This window comes from Trachypithecus francoisi, unplaced genomic scaffold (assembly GCF_009764315.1).
Source record: "Trachypithecus francoisi isolate TF-2019V2 unplaced genomic scaffold, Tfra_2.0 Lachesis_group3, whole genome shotgun sequence".
Taxonomy (NCBI): domain Eukaryota; kingdom Metazoa; phylum Chordata; class Mammalia; order Primates; family Cercopithecidae; genus Trachypithecus; species Trachypithecus francoisi.
This window is the reverse complement of record NW_022681468.1, coordinates 94,607,652-94,630,871: the sequence shown is the minus strand read 5'-3', so window position 1 is coordinate 94,630,871 and position 23,220 is coordinate 94,607,652. Positions and strand designations below refer to the sequence as shown.

The window sequence follows — 23,220 nt, the reverse complement described above, 5'->3', positions numbered from 1 at the left end:
TGAGAAAATTGTTGCTATTGTGAATTGAGGAAAAGTGATTTGTCATTGGCTAAACGTGTCTAGACCATAATGATTTTTGTTTTAGAACTGAGTTTCACAGTCTATGTTTATACATTGTCAGGCTCCTATGTGAATCCCCCAGAGTGTTCCAACCAAGGCACTGCTTTAGGGCTACAAAGTGGACTTATTCCAGATAGTTGTAATTTAACTTTTCTGTGTGAAAAAAGAAGTGGATTCAGATTACAGTGAGGTAGCAATGAATACCTCTAAGAGGTTAGCGATCGTGGCCTCTAGTGGGGATCAGGTGTTATTGCTGTTATCATTATTGTTACTGATTCAAAGTACGTAGTAAAAAATAAAACAGACCTCAGCAGTGTCATTGGATCAGGATCAGAGAAGCCACCCATTTTTGTCAGTGCCAGGAACATTTAAGAAATTAAGTAACTATTCGTAACTATTCCTACTCTATACCCTTCATTTTCCAGTCACCTTACTTTATAAATCAGCGTTCATTTATTGCAGTTGCTAGGGGAGTAAAGCATTCACCCACAAATTTAAAAAAATGCATTTACTCCAGATAACCAGGGACATTCTCTAAAGAATAATGGTCATTTTAGACACGGTGCAAAAGGGAACCTTTCGTTCTTTCAGCTTTTCTTTTACCATATATTTTTATTTTGTGGTAATTGCATGTTTCTAAAAACAACATGAAGTAACCACAATAATTGATGCTTCAGTTTAGTTTCACCTAAAGTTCAGGAATCCTGATAAAGCAAAAGTCCGTAGGGATTAGTCTTGGCAGTAGTCCATGCAGAGGTTATAGTTACTGTTCTGGGAGCAAAGGGACTGCATGTCCTGGAGGAGCGAATGAATGCATACAGTAAACTTTATGCTCAGTAGTTTCCTAATTTTAAAGCCATCCACCTCTTTTCGAATAACCATTAGAAAAAGAAAATATAGGTCATTCAAGCCACTGGGATCAAATTAGAAGGATATTCCTATTGATGTTATGATTATATAGGCATAACAAGAAATTCAACTTTGGAAAAATTGAACACTCATTACTATGTTAGTATTTTAGAACATTAGAATAAAATATATATACTAAGGTGAATTTATTTCTCATAAAGTTGTTTTATCTGTAAAGGAAAATAGTGTATACATTTTCAAATGTGTTAAAATATATGAATAAGCCTAAATCTGTGTATACTAGCAGTATTATGATATTTACAGTTGGCAAAGGCTTTAATTCTCTAATGTATTAAAAGGTATATTTATTGTTTTTAAATTATGCCTTTTTAATAAATATGCTATTTTGTTGTGATTGAAGCTATCTATCTGTTAATAAATTTAAATGTATATTTATCTTGGCATTATTTAGAGTTTCTGACATTTGTGTACGAGAGAAGACTTTATTCAAAGAATCTTAAGTAATCTATCTTCTTTGGAACCTATCTCTAAAATTGGTAAAAGCTATTTTTTCTCAGATCTATGCCAATTTTAGACATGGATAGCCATAAGCAGTTATTCTAGTAGAAAAGCCTGTCAAATATTTTTTAAAGAATTTGCTTCACAAATTCCTTGTGCCTAGCATAACCTAACATTTTTAAGTGATAGGTGATGCAGCCTGATGTCATTACTTTTGTAGTAAACCAGGCCACAGCCTTGATTCATGAAACAAATGATAAATTGTACTTGGAGGTTCAAGGTGAATAGCTGTGTGTAATGTTTGACAAGACCAGCATACTTCACTAAGCTACTGCTAGTCTTAAAATGCAAGTATTTTAAGAAGAAAATAACTCACATTCGAATGATTAACTGAGAAAGAGAAACATTTTATTCTGGACAATGCTGAGAAATGGACAGTATAACAGGTTTCATATCTACAGTAGAGGCCCAGACGGAAAGTCATGGTATATGCTGCCCAGCGGCACATCTGATCATAATACTGTTGTAAGAAAATACAAAGTTAATCTCATAAACTGTAAAAAGATAATATAGTAAACAATGGGCTAATGGGAAAATTGTTAGAGAATTGAAATGTTTTTCAGTCCAGATTGTATCACCTTTCAGTATACATGACAACAGCAATCTTACGCATTGAGAGAGATCAGCCAGTGAAGAGTAGGAAACTGTCTTGGTATGTTCAGCACATGTGTGCAGATTATTCAGGATAGCCTTATTATAATTGATAGTATGCTGCTGAGAAGCTGCCAGGATTGTAATGTGTTGGGGTTAATTCAGCACTAGGAATCGAAACATCATGGCCACCATTGGCATGATGCGTATGCCAAGTATTCTACACCAAATCAATGATTCTTCCTTAGCATTCTTAAAATCAAAATGTGGTTCATACAGCTACCTTCCTGTTACTTAAGCTTTCTCTTTATTAGTTTTATTCTCTAAAATAATTCTTGTAAGAGACCTCCTTCCCCATAAAGGATGTTCCAAAGGCAAGAGGCCATTCTTCAGTCTCCCTCTGCTTCATACTAATGGCCCTTACCCTGTTCCTCCTAGGATGCCCCCTACCCACTCAGAATCCTGGCATAATAGGGGAACTAGAAACTTCAGGGAGTTTTCTTTAACTCACCATGCCAAGAGTAGCAACAAAGCAATCAGAGCAGCCCTCCACGCATAGCTCAGTGTGGGAGGATATGAAGTGACATAACAGCACAACAGAAAATGCAGTATAGGCTTCAATATCCTCTCTTTTTATAGCACAATCCCATTGTTTAATCTGTTCTCACATTACTATAAAGAAATTCCTGTGACTGGATTATTTACAAAACAAGAGGTTTAATTGGCTCATGGTTCTGCAGGCCGTACAAGAAGCATGACAACTTCTGCTTCTTGGGAGTCCTCAGGGAGCTTTTACTCTTGATGGAAGACAAAGCAGGAGCAGTGAAGCAGGAGTCTTGCATGGCAGGGGCAGGACCAGTGGGGTAGGGGATGCTACACACTTTTCAATAACCAGATCTCATGAGAACTCTTATCAGGAGACAGCACCAAGAGAATAGTGCTAAACCATTCATGAAGGATTCGCCCCCATAATCTAATCACCTCCTGCTGGGCCCCACCTCCACCGCTGGGGATAACACCTGGATCTGAGATTTGGGTAGGGACATAGATCCAAACCATATCACTCATCTTCATTTTTCATGTTTCCATTATTCTAATAATCTATATGTTATGATGAGAAGCTAGGGAATTATCAGGAGACAATGGAGGGACAAAACAGGAAATATCATCTTGACTCACAATTTGGAGTTGCTTGCCTTCTAAAATTCTCCTGGGGATTTTTATTTCACCCTTGAGACTTTTTGGCACTCTTTGCCATTAAAACAAAAACACAAAACCAGCCATCAATCATGAAAAGTTTCCAAATATATCTGGATCCTCTTGATATCTTGGTAATAAAGGTGTCAGTTGGACCCTTTTCTCTTTCCACTGTTAATAAATGAAATGACTCCCAAATTAGCATAATCTCAAAATATCTATCAGAGGAGAAATAAACATATGTTTCCAGACAAGAAATCCAGGTTATTATAAAGTATCCTTATTTGATAAGTAGGAATGTTAGGGACCATAACAATTGCCTGATCCAGGAGAATAAAGATACATTTAATTCCAGAACCCCTGTTTCTTTCCAGGGAACCCAATATAGCTTCCTCTACCACTTTTTAAATATTTCTCAACTTCAGGAAAGTCAGCTTGGGGGCAGTTCTGGTAACTGACAATGGATATTCATCGAGCACCACACTTGGTTAACAGACACACCCTTAGGAGCTTGTGATCCCTAAGAGAAGGCTCAGTCTTCACTCTGCCTTCGCTCCTGTACTGCAGGACATCAGGTGTAGCAGGTAGTGTGTACCTTGGAAATAGATGGAGAACTTCTTCAAAATCAGGGATTGCATTTTCAGTTCACTGGTTCCTTGGCTATGCCATTAGGAGGAGCTCTTGGTCTGTCCCCCACACAGATCTGAGCTATAACTGCGGTAAAATATTCCATTCCTTGGGTAAGTGCATGAGCCTTTTCCATGGGCCCTGGATTCAGCCTTGACTAAATCAGTGTCCAGTTCAATGATTTATTCATTGAAGATAAAAATTAGTGCCTATGTTTTTGCCTTTTGTTTGTGTGGTAGCTGCCTCTCATTTTAATCCCTGTGTATAATGACATAGAAGCTATACAGAAGTAGAGGCCCATGTGTTAATCTCAGTTCTCCCACATACTGGCCTTAGGCTCCCCCTAAGCCTCTATGTCCTCATGGGTATTTTAAGGGTTAAATCAAATCCTAAATGAACATACCTGATATATATTTTGTGCTTAGTAAATGTTTTTCCCGTTCTTTATTAAATGATTTTATTAGAGTATATTTGATACATGAAGAATTATATAGGTTGTTTTGTTCACTTATTGTTTATAATTTCCCTAACTTTTGATCATGTTAGACGTATAAGCTAATAATTACTTTTATCTGTTCAGCCACTTTTAGAAATCTAGTTACCACTCTAAGATGTTTCTTTTTGTTTCTCTTTCTATTGAGTGCTTAAAAAGAAGACAAAAAATATGCTTCATGGTAGAGGAATTCTCATACTGAACTACTTTCGTGCTTGAATTTTACATTTTGATAATCTGGATGATAGTTTTATTAATATAAAATAGCTTGGTGTATTCATCTTTTTGTTGTTGTTAAACTGTTGACCAAAATAGGGCACTTAGACCCCACATTATAGAGTAAAAATATTTCTGTTATGTACTATAATACTGACTTTTGAGTTGTTTCTGTAAATTATCATAGTGACTACGAGATTTTTTGTATTGCTGTTTTTGTTTTGAAACATAAGACTGCTTGTGTCAGAAGAGGAATAGTCTCACGGTTATTGTTCACTGAGTTTTAAACCACATGCCCATATTATGCTTTCATTTAATTGTCTGTCTCTTGAAGCCGTATCCATAGCAATACCTCATCTCTTAAAGATGCCCTGTTTTCAAAACGATGACTATAACTGCAATTTCTAGAAAGCTCAGGAGTTGTGATTGAATGTTTTTAATTTTCATGAGATCCTCATGGATAGCTAAGCCCAAATCAAGACCAACTTTTGAAAAACACATTAAAAACTACATAAATCTGTCTCTGGCAGGCCATCTGCTTCAACGACCTGCCAAAGAAATGGACTGTAGTCAATGCAAAGTTCGGGAATATATGGATGACTTAGTGGTTTATAACTTAATGGCACCATGAGGGTGAATGAATTCAGCTCATTTGTGAAATTCCATGAATTAACAGGAATTGCTTCTATAGTAATGGGTGGGTTCTTAGTAACATTTACATTTATTTAGCAAATATACCTTTTCTATTCTGTGTGATACCTTATGATTTTTCCTGGTGACATGGTAGAAAAGAGGAATTGGTCCCTGACCTCGTATGAAGTGACTGATTTAACCAGTGGCTGTCTAATTTCAATTATACTGCTAAGGTCAAGAACATGGTGTTAATTCTTATGGAAGGGATGCCTGATTGGAGATTCTGCAGGAAGTGATGTTCTAGCAGAGATGTCAAACAGAGACATGAGAAAGAGTTGGCACTGCAGAGATGAAGGAAAGGCACTTGAAAATGAGAAAACAGCAATGTTCCAGGGCTTGCCCAGCTTTTTCAGAGGTCTGGAAGAAAGCAAGCCAGACTAGAAGACAGAAAGCAAAAGGGATCTCTGAGGGGAGGGGATGTTCATGTCTTAGGTGGGACTGGATAACCTAGGAACTTTGGGGCCAGGTGAACAAATTTGGAAAACTATTAAGGGAATGATATGATCCGATATAAACTTACAAAAGTTTATTCTGGCAGCTGTGAGGAGCAAGGGTTTTGAGGGGAGAATGAAAATGGGAAGATGTTAGACAAGATCAGCGAATGATGATCTTGTTGGGGGGCTTGAGAAGTGGCGGGGAAGTGGAGTTAGAAGAAGAAAACATTTAGGGCCAAGCGCAGTGACTCGCACCCGTAATTTCAACAATTTAAGAGGACAAGGAGGGAGGATTGCTTGAGCCCAGGGGTTCCAGACCAGACTGGTCAACATGATGAAACCTGGTATCTACCAAAAAAAGAAAAAAAAAAATTAAATTAACCAGCAGTGGTAGCATGTCCTTGTAGTCCTAGCTAGTCATAGAGGCTGAGGTAGGAGGACTGCTTGAGCCCAGGAATTCGAAGTTAAAGTACCATGAGCTATGATTGATACATATATATCTCATATATATGAGATACATATATATCATATATATGAGATATATGAGACTTACACATATATATGAGATATATGAGACTTATGTATATATCATATATGTGAGATATATATGTATCTCATTTTTTATTAGGAAGATATATATATATATATATATATGATATATATCTTCCTAATAAATTTGATGCTTTGACCTGCCCTATCTCCATAAGAAGGACTTACCCATTTCTGCTTATCAAACACTCCCCTTGTAAACCTTGATTAAGAATCACCCCCACTAAGAAATCTTTCTGAACTTTTCTGAACCGCATTACATTTCTCTGAACTTTCATGTTCTCATCTGCATTTCACCGCTGTCCTCTGTCCCTAGGCCATGGCACCCTTCTTGGGGGATGGTAAGAGCATTCATATATTGGCTGTGCCTGCATCAGGACCCTTAAGTGAATACACATCCTGACTGTGGAGTGGAAGTTTACAAATGTGGGATATAAGAGAAGTAAGGGCAATACACAATTGGAGATCTGAGATGGAAACAACTCAGTTTGCTGTGGGATGAGAGTGAGAAAAGTTTTCTTGGAAAAGGCAGCATTTTCAGAATAGCAGAGACCATTATGAGAGTCCCTTGCAGGTAATAGCTTAGGTGATCATTGTATGTCAGGGTCAGTTTAGTGCTAGGAACATTTATTAAGCTATATGCTTAATAAATGGTTATCAAATGGGCTGGACATGGTGGCTAATGCCTGTAATTCCATCACTTTGGGAGGCTGAAGTGGGTGGATCACCTGAGGTCAGGAGTTTGAGACCAGCCTGGCCAAGATGTTGAAACCCTGTCTCCACTAAAAAGACAAAAATTTGCTGGGCGTGGTGGCGCATGCCTATAATCCCAGCTACCCAGGAGGCTGAGGAGGGAGAACTGCTGGAACCTGGGAGGCAGAGGCTGCAGTGAACCAAATCACACCACTTCACTGTAGCCTAGGCAACAAAGCGAGACTCCATTAAACAACAACAACAAAAAAAGGGTTATCAAATGAATGATATGACTATTGCAACACATTTATTATTTGTCATTCAACTTCTGTAATTGATACAAAGGTAAAACTGTTTAAGTGAACCTCCCTTACTTGCCGTTCAAGAAATACAAATAAATTTTAAAGCAATGTTGGAAAATAGCAAAGGCTATTGAGTACAAAGTGCTAAACCTCAATTTGAAACTGAATTGTCGGTGGCATAAATGTGTCAAGGTGATGTGGCATCTGGACACAGAGGAGGTCTTCTAGATGTTTTCCCTGTGAAATGGGTGATACAAAGAGGAAAAGTACAGCCTCAAATGCATGTATGTCAGTCTGCCTTGTCCTTTTCTCTCGGTACCATTGGTGAGCATTTGGACATTTCCTTTATCATGAAAGATACTTGTTATCTCAAATAAGAATATTTGTTATTTAAATTTTACTCAAAGTCCCCATGTATCTGAAACTTTTTAAGAGAAATCAATCCATAAAGTGTGCGTAAATTACTCTGTAAACATTTTAATGTCTTTGTTTCTTCTTGCTTCTCTCTGTTTATTCTGTAATATTAACAAATGCAACATTTTAATGAGCTTTGACTGAATTATCTTCAGAGAGTTGGTACAGTGTGTCCCTTGGAGACACATAACTGAAGTTCCTGGTTTCTGAAGGAAAGTCTGTTCCTCATTAGCTGGGACAGCTAAGAGCGTGCTTGCTTGAGAGAGCGGGAGCCACAGAATGAGCCCACCTGTGCCTCAACAGGACCAGGCAGCATCTCTGCCCTGCTGTGGAGTAACCCCAGGGTTTTCATTAAAAGTGTCAGACGGTTTCCCTGGAGCAACTGCTGATGGCGTGTCATGCTGGTGTCTCCAGAGGAGCAGCGCTGACACCTACTAATAGTCTGACAAACGGTTAAGTAGCTGTTTCAGCCTGGGTTGAGAAATCAAGCATGGTATACCTGAGCATTAAGCCAAAAGTACGTGGTGTCTTCTTGTTCACAACTGCTGAAGAGGAAATGGTGTTGTTCTGTGTTGGTAGGCTTTTTCCTAGCTAACTCCAGCCTCTTCCCCTGCAAACCACATGGCCAGAGTAAACTGTCTTTAAATAAACAAGACTTTTTGTGGGTGCAGATGGATTTTTATGTTAGTTTGATTTTGACTCCCCAGCAGCTGAAACCCCTTCCATGTTTGAATCATTTCCCATTGTCTATGTTGAAGAAGAGGTCAAAGCCCACTTTCATTCACAGAGGCTACAAATTCTTTGTGATTCTGGCCTTTCAGGTCTGGGTACTTGGCTATGAAAGACAGGCTCCGGAGGTCCTTGCATCGGCCTTAAGTGAGGCAAAGAAGCAAGAGTAGAGAATTCATATTGGAAGTGAATTGTGGGGGCAGTATTCTGGGGAAGCAGAGGCCACAACAGACTTTTCCTGGTGTGAGATATGGGCTGAGTTTCTTGTGCTTAAGTATTCTTTGGTTTATAGTGATATTTTTTAGCCTGATTCTCCAAACTTTGTAGGAATTCTGAATGCTTTTTGATGTTATTTTATAAATTTCTTTTCTGCTACATGTAGACAGGGACCATTTCCATTGTTTACAATCGAAAACCCTCACTCATTCCTTTATGTCTGGCTTGATCATTGTCTGCTAGTAACTGAAATAGTAGCATTGACTTAAAAGCTTTGGCCAGGGATTTAAGTGTCCAGGCCACTAGTCAGTTGAGCGGAATCTCCTGTTTAATACAAGTCATCACCCATGTGTCTGCTCTTCTTCTCCTCCCTTTTTAAACAATAATCTTCATGCAGGCTCCTGCACGTATCAGTATCTCTATTGATGTGCTGTACCTCAGAGCGCCTGGTTATTAAGCGAATTAGATGGAGGTTCAGTGACCTGAATGGTAGGCCAGCAGGTCAAGAGGCCTGAGCACTCTCTGGCTTAGGCCCTGGTCTGGGACTCCTTGGCCATTTGTTGGAACAGCATCTGTCCTTGTGCCCCCAATTAATTTAGCAAGCACTGCTTTGTAAAGTGCCAGTGTGCTGCAGAGGCCGGCAATGCATTAATGTCCTATGAACATTATGGAGCCATTCATTCTTTCTCTGACAGTTCCAATTCCACATCCTTCTGCCAAACACAACAACAGGGAAGTGAGTTTTTTGCTTTGTAACACTGTAGGTCTAACTTTGGATTTGGAAATTTCTTACCTTTTTTGGTGTGCAAATATGAGAGGTAGAGTGGAAAGAGAAGAGGTGAGAAATGAAAGATGAGCTTAGTTTTTTTGTTAAGTTAAAAACTCTAACCTTTATTGAGTTATACTTTTTTGTTTGTTTGTTTTATGACACCAAAAATGTAACTCATGTATTCTCATAATGTACTGAGTATCCAGGATCATGAGTGTTTGTGCCTATTTGCTTAGGAGCAGAGCTTAACTCCTAAAGAACCAGTTTTACACTTTTTCTCACTTCCTCTTATAGCCATGTAGAAGCCTGTAAATTATAGGTTTCCAGTTAGAGAATTGTAATTATACAGATTGACTTAGAATTTAGGAAGGAAACAGAGATGAACTTCATTTTAAAAACAAAGAAATGGGCCCTCATGCCAATTGGATTCCCACTCCTGTGAAATGTGTGTGGCCACTGGCGTTCAAGGCCTGATCTTTGTCTGTTTTCACGTTGCTGATAAAGGTATACCTGAGGCTGGGTAATTTATAAAGAAAAAGTGGTTTAATGGACTCATGGTTCCACGTGGCTGGGGAGGCCTCACAATCATGGCAGAAGGTGAAAATCATGTCTTACATGGCAGCGGGCAAAAGGGAATGAGAACCAAGTGAAAGAAGAACCACTTCTAAAACCATCAGATCTCGTGAGACTTACTACCGCGAGAACAGTATGGGGGAAACCGTCCCCATGATTCAATTACCTCCCACTAGGTCCCTCCCACAACACATGGGAATTATGGGAGCTACAATTCAAGATGAGATTCGGGTAGGGGACACAACCAGACCATATCAGGTGCTGTGTTTGTTCTAACCCGTTAAGTATGCTAAAGGTATAACACTTGTAGCCTCTGCCTGTCTCCTGGATTCCCACACAGGGCCTCCATGACTCATTAGAAAAGGAGTCTTGCGTTCCTTCTTTCAGCAAGCACAACTTTATCTGACTCTTGTTCACATTGCCCTTGTCCCTTCTGAGATTCACTTGTCTTTGACCAATGTGTATGTTACCTTTCCAGGGAAGAGTGACCCATTTTGCTTGTTGGAGTTAGGCAATGACCGGCTTCAGACGCATACCGTCTACAAAAACCTCAACCCTGAATGGAACAAAGTTTTTACATTGTAAGTGCTTTAACCTCTGAAATTATTTCTGCTATGCTTGGAAGGTAGTCTGGGGCTCTTGAGTGGAATTTTCTGTCCATTTTTATGGGCAAAGAATAAATTTTATTGTTTTTTCTTTTGAAAACATTTTATCCTTTCATTTTATAGTGTGTGGTGTTAATAATAGAAGAGACCGTTTGGAACTGCAAGGGACTGTTATAGGAGGCATTTGTAAAGTAGATCTTTTAGTGACTAAATTAATCTATGAGTAAATGGAAGCCTCCATATTTCTAGATTAATTCATTCTTGGGTTAAGGAAATGGAGACCTGCCTTAAATTCAAGGATCTTATGTGTTCTAAAATCATGTTAATGCCAGAGCCTTGTATTCTGCCAAAATCTTTAGGAAAATACAGATTTTCTGTGACTCCTTCGACACTCCCAAAGGTTCCTTATGTTCCAGTTTATATGAGCGACCCATCCCATAGTGATTCTCTGCCCACACTATCAAACCCAGGCATTTAGGAGGCTGGATATACTTAAGATCTTAGTTTGCTTTAGATTTCAAGGCACCTGAACATTGAGGGGAGGCCCCTGTTGAATTTGGGTGAAACGGTGATATACTGCCCCCGTGAAGCTAAATCAGTGCTCTGTCCTGTGCTTATAAGTGAAAAAATAAAGTTCATTTTGAGTAGAGTTAATGCTGTTAGTAGAAAGTTCCCAAGGCTCTATGAAAAGTGGATTAACTCTGCTAAACACCTTTGCCAATGGCCTGGTGTAAGAGTCTCTTATTTCCCTAACTCATTGCCAATCACCATGGCTCCATTTTTCATTATCCCTGGTATCTGGTTTCTGGTCAATATTTAAAAAAAATAATAAGTTTTAAAATATTTGTAGTATTTTGTGTTTCAACAACAGAGGCTTTCTATACATTTCAGCAAATAGTGATTTTTCACCACCATTTTATTTTAAAGGTAATTCTTAATTTTAAAAATGTTAACTCCTTTCATTTGGAAGCTTTTTAAAAATTACTTTGGTTGGACACTGCGAATGCTTTCTCCCTATCCTTTCTTTAGTTTCTTTGAAAGTCCTACCCTTGAGTACAGGTATACTGTTTGAAAAATGTCATAGTAAAAAAGTTGACTTCTTTTTTTCATATGGATGTCTGAATCTTCTATGATGGAAGGTTTGGGAATACAGTCAGTTTGATTTAATTTTTGGAGTTTAATTAAATGGTAGTTTTATACTCTAAGGACATACAGACTTAATTAGTGAAACAGTGTTTCCAGATCTTCATGGAACAGACTTCACTTGTGTGTTTTTGTGTATAATATATGATATTTTTGTTACAGTCCCATTAAAGATATCCATGATGTTTTGGAAGTGACAGTGTTTGATGAAGATGGAGATAAACCCCCAGATTTTCTTGGAAAAGTTGCCATTCCCTTGCTGTCCGTAAGTTTCCTTTATTAATAAACAATTTGTGAGTCATTTTATAGTTGATGAGTTTCTATGGTCTAGAGTTGCTTTATCTTTGTCAACCTGGAAGAAAAAATCCTCCTAACTATAGCAGGAAACGACTGTTTTATTCCTCATTCTTATCTGATATTTTCAGTAGTTTCAGATATACAGGGATGTAATTTTTTCCTGTTTCAGTCCAATATTGATTTAACCAACCAAAACATTTTGACTAGTTTTTCAATTCATTTTCATTCTTTCCATCTTAAGGTAGGAATTTGTCTTTGGTTACAAGAAATATAGATCAATGACTGAATTTCTATTTATTAATGAAAAACACACATGTATTTCTTTATACCTTCTGACTGTACATTTCTTCAAAGATTAATTGTTGGTAACTGCACATTTGTTCTCAGTTCTTCTAAAGACCATTTTCCCAAAAGTTCTATTTGTCTTTTTAGTAGTCATGTTTGCTTTCGGTTTCAAAATTAAAAAATGCTTTGTGGAAGAAAGCAGAGAGCCTTTCTTTGAGAAGGAAAAGTGTTTTGGCAGTCCAACTAAAAGATAATGCACCAGGGTCAGTGAAGGAAAAAATACAAAATTCAGAAGAGAAAGCACCAAAGAATGCCTTTACGTGGCGGGGGGTGGGGGGGGGAGTGGGGGGGTAGGGGGGAACAGTAGAGTGAATTCATCTCTTAATTAGACAGCAATGGGTGTACCAAATGTACTGTTTGAGAAGCGAGAATTCCAGTTTTTCATCCAACCATTAACACAATTTTAGGCTTATTATGACTTTATCAGCCAATGAGACTTTATTCTTCCCAAAGACTTATTTTCCCAAGCTATCTGTGGATTTTTGTGGATGGAGCACTCTGTAATTTAACCATGAGATTAGCCTAACTTGCATGATGTTTGCAGAGGGAGGAATGCTGTACTTCTTAATATCTTTTCTTCTGTGTTTGCGGGCTTGGTTAATTTCTCCCCGAGTTCTCATATCCCTGATGTTACTCAGAGAGCCTGTCTGGAGCATCTGCTCCCTGGTACGGCTGGCTCCTGCCACATGCTCTGAGCCATCGGCACCAGTCGAGCAGCTCTCAGAGAGGAGATGGCAATTTGGGATTTCCCCCGCTTTTTTATTACAACTTTGTCAGTTACTCCCATGAGAATACATGTAACCGGAATGTGGGGGACACTTTAGAGAGGTCTGGGGGACTAGAAGTAAAGACTCTCCTTGACAGTTTTCTCATCTCACTTTTTTTATTCCTTGCTTGGAACATGACCTTTTTTTTTTTTTTTTTTTTTTTTTATACTCCCCTCTGTTTTGTACATAAAAGTTTTGTGTGTTTGGTCTTTCTATAGTACCAACAATTGACTTAGCTTGCGGGCCTGCCTGCCTTCCTTTCCCCAAACCCTTCCCCCCTTCTATCTTTCTCCTCTTCCCTCCTTGTAGCCAACCTAAAGAAAGTCAAGGTGTGTGGTGGCTGCGTTTAAAGTAGGCTTTTACAAAACCGTCTACCTTGTATTTTGAAGGATCTGGTTTGTAAAAAGCATTAGCTTAGGTTAGTGGTTCTTCCTTTTTCTCTCCTTCCTCTCCTCCCTTCCTCCTTCCTCTTTCCCCCGTCCTCCTTTCCTTCCTCCTTCTCTCTCCTTCCCTCTCTCCTTCCTTCCCTAGAAGATCTAAGAAATTACCTCCAGCTAAGTGAGAGTTTCTCAATCTTGGCACTATTGATATTTTGAGCCAGGACACTCTTGGTTATATGGAGCTGCCCTGTGCATTGTAGCATGTCCAGCCACCTCCCTGACCTCCACACACTAGATAACAGTGATGCCTGCCCACATCTCTGCTGTGACAGCCAAATATGTATGTAGATGTTGCCAGATATTCTGAGGGTGTAGAGATCACTTCCAGTCAAGAACCACTGACCTAAACTAATGCATTTTTCAAAACGTATCTTTCAAAATACAAGGTAGAATATCTCATGAACGACCTGGCTGAAATGCAGGGAGTCCTCGATTGGGACTTTTTTCAGATTGGTCATAAGCTGCTTTATGATCTGTTGTTCATTCATCTGTTCCACAGATATTCATCAAGCGTCCACTTTGTGCCAGGCAGTGCTTTAGGTGATAGAGCTCTAATAACGACCAGAGGGAGGCTCCCTTTTCACTTGGAGCTTTTATTATAGTAGCAGGAAACAATGCATAAACAAAACAAAAGCAGTATACAGAATGTTAGATGGTGAAAAGTAAAGAGGGAGAGGATTGCCAGGAATATGTGTGGGGAAGGGCACCTTTTTCCGGCTGCTAGCCAGGGAGGGCCTCATGGAAAAGGGGGCATTTGAGTGGGAACTTAAGGAGGTGAGGGAGAGAGCCATGTGGATATCTGAGAAATCCCTCCCAGGCAGGAAATTCTCAAGTTCGAGGGCTGTGAGGCAGGACCTTGACTGTCAAATTCCAGCGGTGGCTGGGCAGCCAGTATAGATTGATCAAGTGTGCCTGGTGGCGAACAGGAAAGGACACGGGGTAGGGTGGAGCTGGAGAGGACCCTGGCGGATGTAAAAGTGAAAAAGATTGAAGTACTTTGACTTTTTCATAGTGGGGGATGGAAAGCCACAAAGCGTTTCAGGCCAGGAAGTGCTTGATTTGTTCCACATTATGTGTTTGTTTCTAATATAAAAGTGCTGTGTACATCCAGGAATAACCGCTGATCTGCAAGGTCTCCACCTTGTAAAGCAGCACAGCCTGGGCCATTCCTCTCAAGGACTTTGGGATCCCTGGTATGGTACACTCAATAAGGTGCTTCGGCTGCTGCTGTTCACTCTGTTTCCATGCAGATTCATTTCCGGATTCCTGACTGATAAATTGGGGAAGTGATCACATCTTCTAATGCATCTATGTGGGCTCTTCCTGAAATTCAGTGGTCCACCTGCTACATTCCCTCTCCAAATGAATTGATTCTCTGTCTAATATTAGATATAAATATGATCTTAAAATTACCGTAACCCTCAATTTAACTGGCAAAGTATAAGCTGTAAGTTGTTTTGTGAATCATTCTATTTTCAAATAATTCTAACTTGTGATTTAGAGGATGTGTTTTAACCTGCTTATTTAGATCTAGGTTTTTTTTTTTCTTTAATCTCTCTTGAGTGATGCTTGCAATAGAATAGTGAACTAGCAAGCTGTGTGCCGTGCACTTAGCGTGCGCTGAATCATCAATTCTCTAAGGACTGGATGAGGCAGGCTTTATTACTATGCCCATTTACAAATACAGATACTGAAGCACCGAAAGGATACTGTAGCTAGTAAGTAATAGAGATAGGATTTGAATTTAGGTGGTATCACACTAAAGCCTGAGCTCCTAAGAGTTTGTTATAATGCCACAGTGAGTAACTATTAAGTATATATCATCCCCAAAGCAAGAATCAAGAGGCCATTTTGTGTAACCACTGTGCTATGTGCCGTCAGGGTCAGGGTTGCTGGGTGGCAAGAGGGGCGCAGACTTGAAGAGTTGCATATGCTGCAGGAAGGCATCTGTGCAATAAACACATAAGATCCAAATAAACATATAAGTCCCACGGGAACGAGAAAGGGCAGTGGGAAGTAGGAGGGATGGGTTTAAGTTCAGGAAGACTTAGGAAGCAGGGAGTTTGAGCTGGATCAGGGATGAGTGGCATGTTGATAGTGTATGATGGGTGAAGAATAAAGGTCATTCCAAACAGAGGGTCCAGGGAGAGAATGAGGGAAGCAGAGGTTTAGGGGAAAGGCCATGTCTGGGAACGAGGAGGGACCCAGCTTCCAGGAGCTCAGGGTGGGCATGGAGGGGAAGTGGGACTCACTGAGGGCAGTCCCGGAAAGGTTGAGGGAGGTCTGGGTTACTATTTTAGCAGGGAGTCACTGAAGATTTTTGACCTGGAGGTAGAGATATTGGAGCAGTTGACTAGGAAGAAACTTTTGGCTCTAGTATGAAGCAAATTAGTGAGAGAGAAGACTCTTCCCAGAAGACTTGGCTGAAACTCTCAGAATTAAGCGTCAAAGAACACCTTTAGATTTCATGTTGTATGCTTCTTAGGAGAAGGACTTGTTTCTCTGTTTTGTTTTGTTTTTTAACATGAGAGAGAGTCATAAAAATTGGTTTGTTGCTGTTTCACTCTGATCTTTGTAGGCTATGGAGCCATAATCAATAATACCTTATTTTAGGTTTAAAAACAGAAATTGTGTTTCTTGAAGAGGAATGTGAATAAATTTTTTGAGAATTCATTTTCTCTAATCAGGTCATAAACCATAACTTGATTTATACTTTTAGAGAAAATGCAAACTATATTTTTAAATGTCTAAGTATAAAGTATAGAATATACTTCAATTTTTAATCTCACTCAAAATGGTAATGTGCTAAGTGCATTTAAGCCTGGTAAATAAAGAGCCTGTTCTAAATTCACTATATCTTTTTAATCAGGGTGAATGTGCTAACTGACTACTGGCTTATTTAAAATCCATATAAATATATTCATTATTGATGGTGAATTGTTCAAGGCTTATATATGTATAGATATATGCTTAGATGTTTATCATAATTGAAAGAATACAGGCCAATGGGCTATCCTTCCATATATTTCATTTGTCTTCCATCTTTTTCAGAAAAAGTAGTTATTTATATAGATATATAATATGTTTTAATACAATATTCATGGATAAAACAGTAGAAAAATTGAGATTGGAATGTGTTATAATCTGAAGACTTCTAATATTTACTCATTTTCACATTGCTCCTCTAATCTTCTAAACAGTAACGTAGTAAGTGTGCATTAGAGAACACTAAGCACACCTTAGAATCTAAAAACATGTCAGGCAGTAGACACTATCTTCTGATAATTCACTGATTCAAAAGACTTATTTAATATTTTTATCCTCAATTAAGTGATCTTCATTCTGTCCGAAAATCAGGCTGGATTCTTCAGTTCTTCTCCTCTAGGCCATTCCTTTTTATTGAATCACACATTTACCCTCTCCAAATTACCCAGTGGACCCATTTTAGGAGACTGAAAATCAGCTTTCATGGCAATCTGTAAAATGGGAAAAGCATGCATATATTGGTATTTCCTAATAATAAATAAGAAGTCATCTGCAGCTTGATGAAGACCTGCAATTTTTTTTTGTTGTTGTTTGTTTGTTTGTTTTGAAATGGAGTCTTTCTCTGTTACGTGGCCTGGAGTACAGTGGCTCCATCTTGGCTCACTGCAGCCTCTGCCTCCCAGGCTCAAGCAATTCTCCTGACTCAGCCTCCTGAGTAACTGGGATTGCAGGTGCCCACCACCACGCCCAGCTAATTTTTGTATTTTTAGTAGAGACAGGGTTTCACCATGTTGGCCAGGCTGGTCTCAAACTACTGACCTCAGGTGTTCTGCCCGCCTCAGCCTCCCAAAGTGCTGGGATTACAAGCATGAGCCACCATGCCCGGCCGAAGACCTGCGTTTTGAATCAAATGTGAGTTCTTTTGTGTGAGCCAGGCCAATGTCACAAATGACTGTATAATCAGAAGCATGGGTCTTTATGCTGCCCTTCTAAATTCCCAGTGTTTTCTGTGAATCCATGCACACCTGATAGCTGGCTGCACCAATAACAGCTTCACTTAATTAGTTTTATAGGACAAATTTTCTATGATGGCTTGTACCAAATAAATGCCACGTATATCTCCATTTGCATTTCCAATTAACTCTGTTGCCCAAGTTTCACCTGTGATGGGTTTGTGCATTGAAATGGACTTGAACAATCCTAGGTTATTTTAGGTTAATACAGAAATTTTTGGCCATTAAAGTAAATAATATTGATTTATATTTAAGCTTAAAAAAAAAGTAAAAGTAATCTGTTGCCAAGATTTGGTTTTCCAGGGCACAGATTTGGTCGGGAAATTCCATGTGAGTCAAGTTGGTGCCATAGGGTAGAGGAGCAGTGTACATAGGTGAAAAGGAGAGAGGGATGTGTCACCTGGGAAATCATTTGATAAAGACAAAACTTGAGTCCCGATACGGGGTGAAAATGGTCACGTTGAACGGAAACTTTCAACTCTTCTCATTGTCTACTCCTGGTCCAATGTGTCCATTGAAATAAATAAATGAAGACAAAATAACACAAATTTCCCATTGGTCCTAGAAACTAGGCAAGAATATGTTTAACATGCTGGATAGATCCTGAGCCCCATGGAGTAGACAGTATAAGTATTTTATTAGAACAGACAGGCTAAGAGAGAAAGAGTGACTGTAGGAGTCTCCTGATGGCAAGTAGAAAGCTGGGTGAATCACACATGGTGGTAGATGTTAAATCAGTACAACTTTTCTATTAAGTGGAAAAACCTCTTACATGGATTCAAAGAGTAAAATCTAACTGCTGCTTCTTTGAGACACCTAAAACACAGTAATACACAAGTGGATGAACGAAAGTATCCTACACAAATGTAAGTGAAAGGTAAGCCAAAAACTTGATACAGGTTTTAGGGGTAAAAAAATATATATATTGAATTAACCATAAGGTTATAAGACTGGGTGCGGTGGCTCACACCTGTAATCCCAACACTTTGAGAGGCCAAGGTGGGCGGATCACGAGGTTAGGAGATCAAGACCATCCTGGCTAACAGGGTGAAACACCATCTCCACTAAAAAATACAAAAAATTAGCTGGGCGTGGGGATGGCCACCTGTAGTCCCAGCTACTCGGGAGGCTGAGGCAGGAGAATGGTGTGAACCCGGGCAGCGGAGGTTGCAGTGAGCAGAGATCGCGCCACTGCACTCCAGCCTGGGCGACAGAATGAGACTCCATCTCAAAATAAATAAATAAATAAATAAATAAATAAATAGTCATTATAAATATGAACCTTTAAGTGGATAACTTTTCATAGAAATAGATATGCATATTAAATAGGGAAAAATACTAAAACTAGAATTGTCAAACAATATACATTATGTATTCAGCATTTTAAAAAATCAGAAACAGGCCGGGCGCAGTGGCTCATGCCTGTAATCCCAGCATTTTGGGAGACTGAGCCAGGTGAATCACAAGGTCAGGAGTTCGAGACCAGTCTGACTAACATGGTGAAACCCCGTTTTCTACTAAAAATACAAAAATTAGCTGGGCATGGTGGCATGCGCCTGTAATCCTAGGTACTCAGGAGGCTGGGGCAGGAGTATCGCTTGAACCTGGGAGGCAGAGGTTGCAGTGAGCCAAGATCACGCCGCTGCACTCCAACCTGGGTGATAGAGCAAGACTTCACCTCAAAAAAAAAAAAAAAAAAGAAAAGAAAAAAAAAAAAAAACCCGAAACAAAAATTAGAAACAAAAAAGGCTGAGAATGGATGTCTCTTGAAGGCCCTAATTTGGGAAGATCCAGGAAGTGTTAGCAGTGAAGATCCTGCACATTCCTCTGCAAACACTGCATTTCTCAGCAGGAGATTCTAGAGTTTCTCTCTCTCTCTCTCACTTTTTTAAAAAAGCTAATTCTCAGATGATTTCTAAGCATACTAAGGTGGTGGTTCTCAAATTTTGGAGAAGATAAGCAATAAGCTTGATCTAATGTATGTGTGTGTATACATACACATAAAAAATAGAAAATATTCTGTTCCAGTACCCATTTAACATATTCAAACACTGATCATGTTCTGGGTCTAAGATACTTCAGTAAATTCACAAAAAGCAGAAATTATACTTGGTTACAGTATTATAAAAATAGAAATTGGTAATAGAAATATCAAGCTATTTGCTGGCAGAAAAAAAAATCCCAAATAGCTAAGGTAGATACCAAAACTGCAATTATAAACTACTTAGAAATGGACAATTAAATACTATACATAAAAACTATGGATAAAGGCCAAAAGTGTTATTCAGAGGAAATTCTTACCTTGAATGGTTTTAGCATTAAACAAGAAATGTTGAAAATCAATTAAACATCTGAACAACAACAACAACAAAATCTCAAGTTAATAAAAGAAAGAAAATTTGAATTAAGATAAAAGCAGAGAGCAATAATCTGGAAAATAAGTGAATAACAGATATGATAAAATCAAATATTCCCCAAAAAACAAATGAGGCAAACCATTTAAAGGGTTCATGGAGAAAAAGAAAAAAATAGATTAAGGATGAGGAAAGAACTGTAGAGAACACTCAGCTTCCCTGAGGGGTCTGAGAGAAAACATGAATAGTTATAGAGACATGTCCTGGGAGAACCTGGGTACTGTAATGGTATAAAATATCTCCGTATGAACTGTAAACATAATACAATTCCATGTTTGGGAAAATGTTTATAAAAAAGTAAAGAAAATTGTCTTCAAAAAGTATAACTGTAGCAATTTGGATGTACTGTTTAGTGAAAATAATTACCCAAAGACTAGGAAAATGTATGAAATTATTGCAGCCTTTTCTCCCTGCCTCCACCCTGCCCCCCCCCCCACAAATAAGAAAATAACAAATCCAAATTATTTTATGAACGAGTATTTTTCAACCCTTAAAGGGACAAGCCATTCTTAGATTACATTTATTAAGAACATGGAAACATGAAAAACTTGGAGAAAAAATAGAGCTATTCCCTCTATTATCTCATCTTTAAATTGATAATAGTTCCTATTGCATAGGATTGTTTGGAAAATCTAATGAGCTTATATGTTTATGAATTAGCAATTAAAAATTAAGCCTTTTATGTCAGTTTTGAGCAATACAAAAATTAAATATGAAATTACGCACATTTTAATAAAGGAAATATTTGCAAATACTATCTGATAACATATTATCTATAAATAATCTATCTGATAATAACATGTATTAACCTTGAACATAAAGAAAATACATAGAAAACATTTTGGAATGAATAAAATGTCAGTAAGATCAGCATTATGAAAATAAGATTCATGACTATACACAATGGGAAAACATTTTTTAAAAGTGAAAAAGAATCCAAGACTGTAACAGAAAATAAAACAAAAAATTATAAAGTCTTAAGATTTATGTGAAGAAATTCTAGAACTGTACTGAAGGCCTTGAGAGAGGACTAATTGGAAATCATTTAATTTATAATAAACTTGAAGGATGAAGTTACTGGTAAATGATAAACTACTTAATAAGCAATTCTGGGAATTTGGTTGCTTATCCATTGGGGAAAATGTGTCGGTGTATTACAGCAAACACAACAATTTCAAGATGAGTTAAAGATCAAACGCTTGAAACAAACTTCATTAAAAATGTCAAAATAGTGGAGAAATCCTATATAAGTAAACTGAGAAGCAAGAATAATAAGAGAGAAAAAATCTTAAGATGTCAGTATGGCCAAAACAAAAATCACCATCAGAAATTAAAGACAAAGGATAGACTGGTAAAAGTTACTGGCAGTATCTAAACAAATGGATAATATCACTAGTACAGTATATACATTTTCTTTAATCAATAAGGAAAATACAAGTCAACCTAGCAGAAAACTTCATTCAAAGAAGTCAAAATTGGCCAGGCACGGTGGGACACACCAGTAATCCTAGCACTTTGGGAGGCTAAGGCGGGTGTATCACCTGAGGTCAGGAGTTTGAGGCCTGCCTGGCTAACATGGTGAAACCTCGTCTCTACTAAAAATACAAAAATTAGCCGGGCGTGGTGGCGTGCTGCTGTAATCCCAGCTGCTCAGGAGGCTGAGGCAGGAGAATCACTTGAACTCCGGAGGCGGAGGTTGCAGTGAGCCAAGATTGCACCATGGCATTCCAGCCTAGGCAATAGAGCAAAACTCCACCTCAAAAAAAAAAAAAAAAAAAAGTAAAAAAACATGATAGCTGAACACGTATGAATGGCTCATGATTTATTCAATTATGATCATGATGTTCAAGAATGCAAATGCTGCTATAGCCAGACTACCTAGGTTGACATCCTGACTGCTCCCTTAAACTGGCTGTGTGATTTTTGACAAGTTACTTAACCTATCTGTCTGCATTTCTTTGTTGCTGAAGTGAAGATATGTATCCTTCTACTTGTATTGGAGGTGTATGGTGAAGATCAGAGTTAAGTGTGAGATGGGCACAACATTCCCTGGCACGCAGTGAGCACTTATAGTGTAAGCTGGCATTACCTTCATCTGCATTGTTTTAGCAGTTGAAATGACCAAATATGAATATGCCTTAAAAACTTCATATGAGTGTTTGTTTAAAAATGTTATATTGACATTGTGACTGGGTGCGGTGGCTCACGCCTGTAATCCCAGCACTTTGGGAGGCTGAGGCGGGTGGATCATGAGGTCGGGAGATCGAGACCATCCTAGCTAACATGGTAAAACCCTGTTTCTACTAAAAATACAAAGCATTAGCCAGGTGTGGTGGCATGCGCCTGTAGTCCCAGCTACTTGGGAGGCTGAGGCAGCAGAATCGCTTGAACCCGGGAGGCAGAGGTTGCAGTAAACCAAGATTGCGCCACTGGACTCCAGCCTGGGCGACAGAGTGAGACTCCATCTCAAAAACAAACAAACAAAAAAAGTTATATTAACATTATATTTTTTCTATTCAACACTTCTCGTAAATTTTGCATGATTTTTGGAATTAATGTGTATTGCTTTTGAAGGAGCAGCTCATATTTTAGGGACAGCTGGTTTGGGTTTCAGGCAGTGGATGAATGGATTGTCTCAAGAAGGAAGAAGTGAAGTAGAAATGGAGGAGGTATAGGGTGATGAATTCCGTGTTGCCTCTGCTAACTGGTGGCTGAGCTTCTGTGCAGGCAAACCATGACCTAGTAGGTCTTTCTCGTGCTGTTTGTATAACTCACATCGTGGGAACAAGGCCTGATTCCAAGTGGCGACAAGAATGTGAATGGATACCAAGTAAAGTGTATGGATTTTCCTCTTGCCCAGCCACGTGTCTGTCCTTGTCACATTTTATTGGAGAGCTACTTTCCATGTGCATCAGGTGGTACCAACTAATATGGTGTTGTCATGTTATTTTCCCTTTTATGTAGAGTGAATAATGGCTGAAAGAACAATGCCATTTATACGCAACGTCCTCAGTTTCTAACTGGAAGATCAAACAATGGGGAATCAATATGACTCTTTAGTTTGGATTTTGATCTTAAGTGTGTATCTTTCCTCTCTAAAGCCATTGATGGTTTTATTGCTTCATATTGATTCTGATTAACCTTGCTATTGAATAAGTTGGCAACTCACTGCATCAAAGATCTTTATAGGAAAGCATAATAATTACTGTTTTCTTAAAAGAGTTCAA

General features: G+C 38.6%; 1 protein-coding gene across 4 annotated transcripts in view; it reads left to right on the top strand.

Annotated features, from left to right (window-relative positions):
• MCTP2 (multiple C2 and transmembrane domain containing 2) overlaps nt 1–23,220 on the top strand; it is a 257,644-nt gene that overhangs the window by 143,189 nt on the left and 91,235 nt on the right. For all 4 annotated transcript variants that reach the window (XM_033188895.1, XM_033188893.1, XM_033188894.1 and 1 more), the window contains 2 exons: nt 10,463–10,565; nt 11,895–11,997. In XM_033188895.1, coding sequence (XP_033044786.1) covers nt 10,463–10,565; nt 11,895–11,997 — 206 coding nt within the window. The remainder of the gene's footprint in view (nt 1–10,462; nt 10,566–11,894; nt 11,998–23,220) is intronic.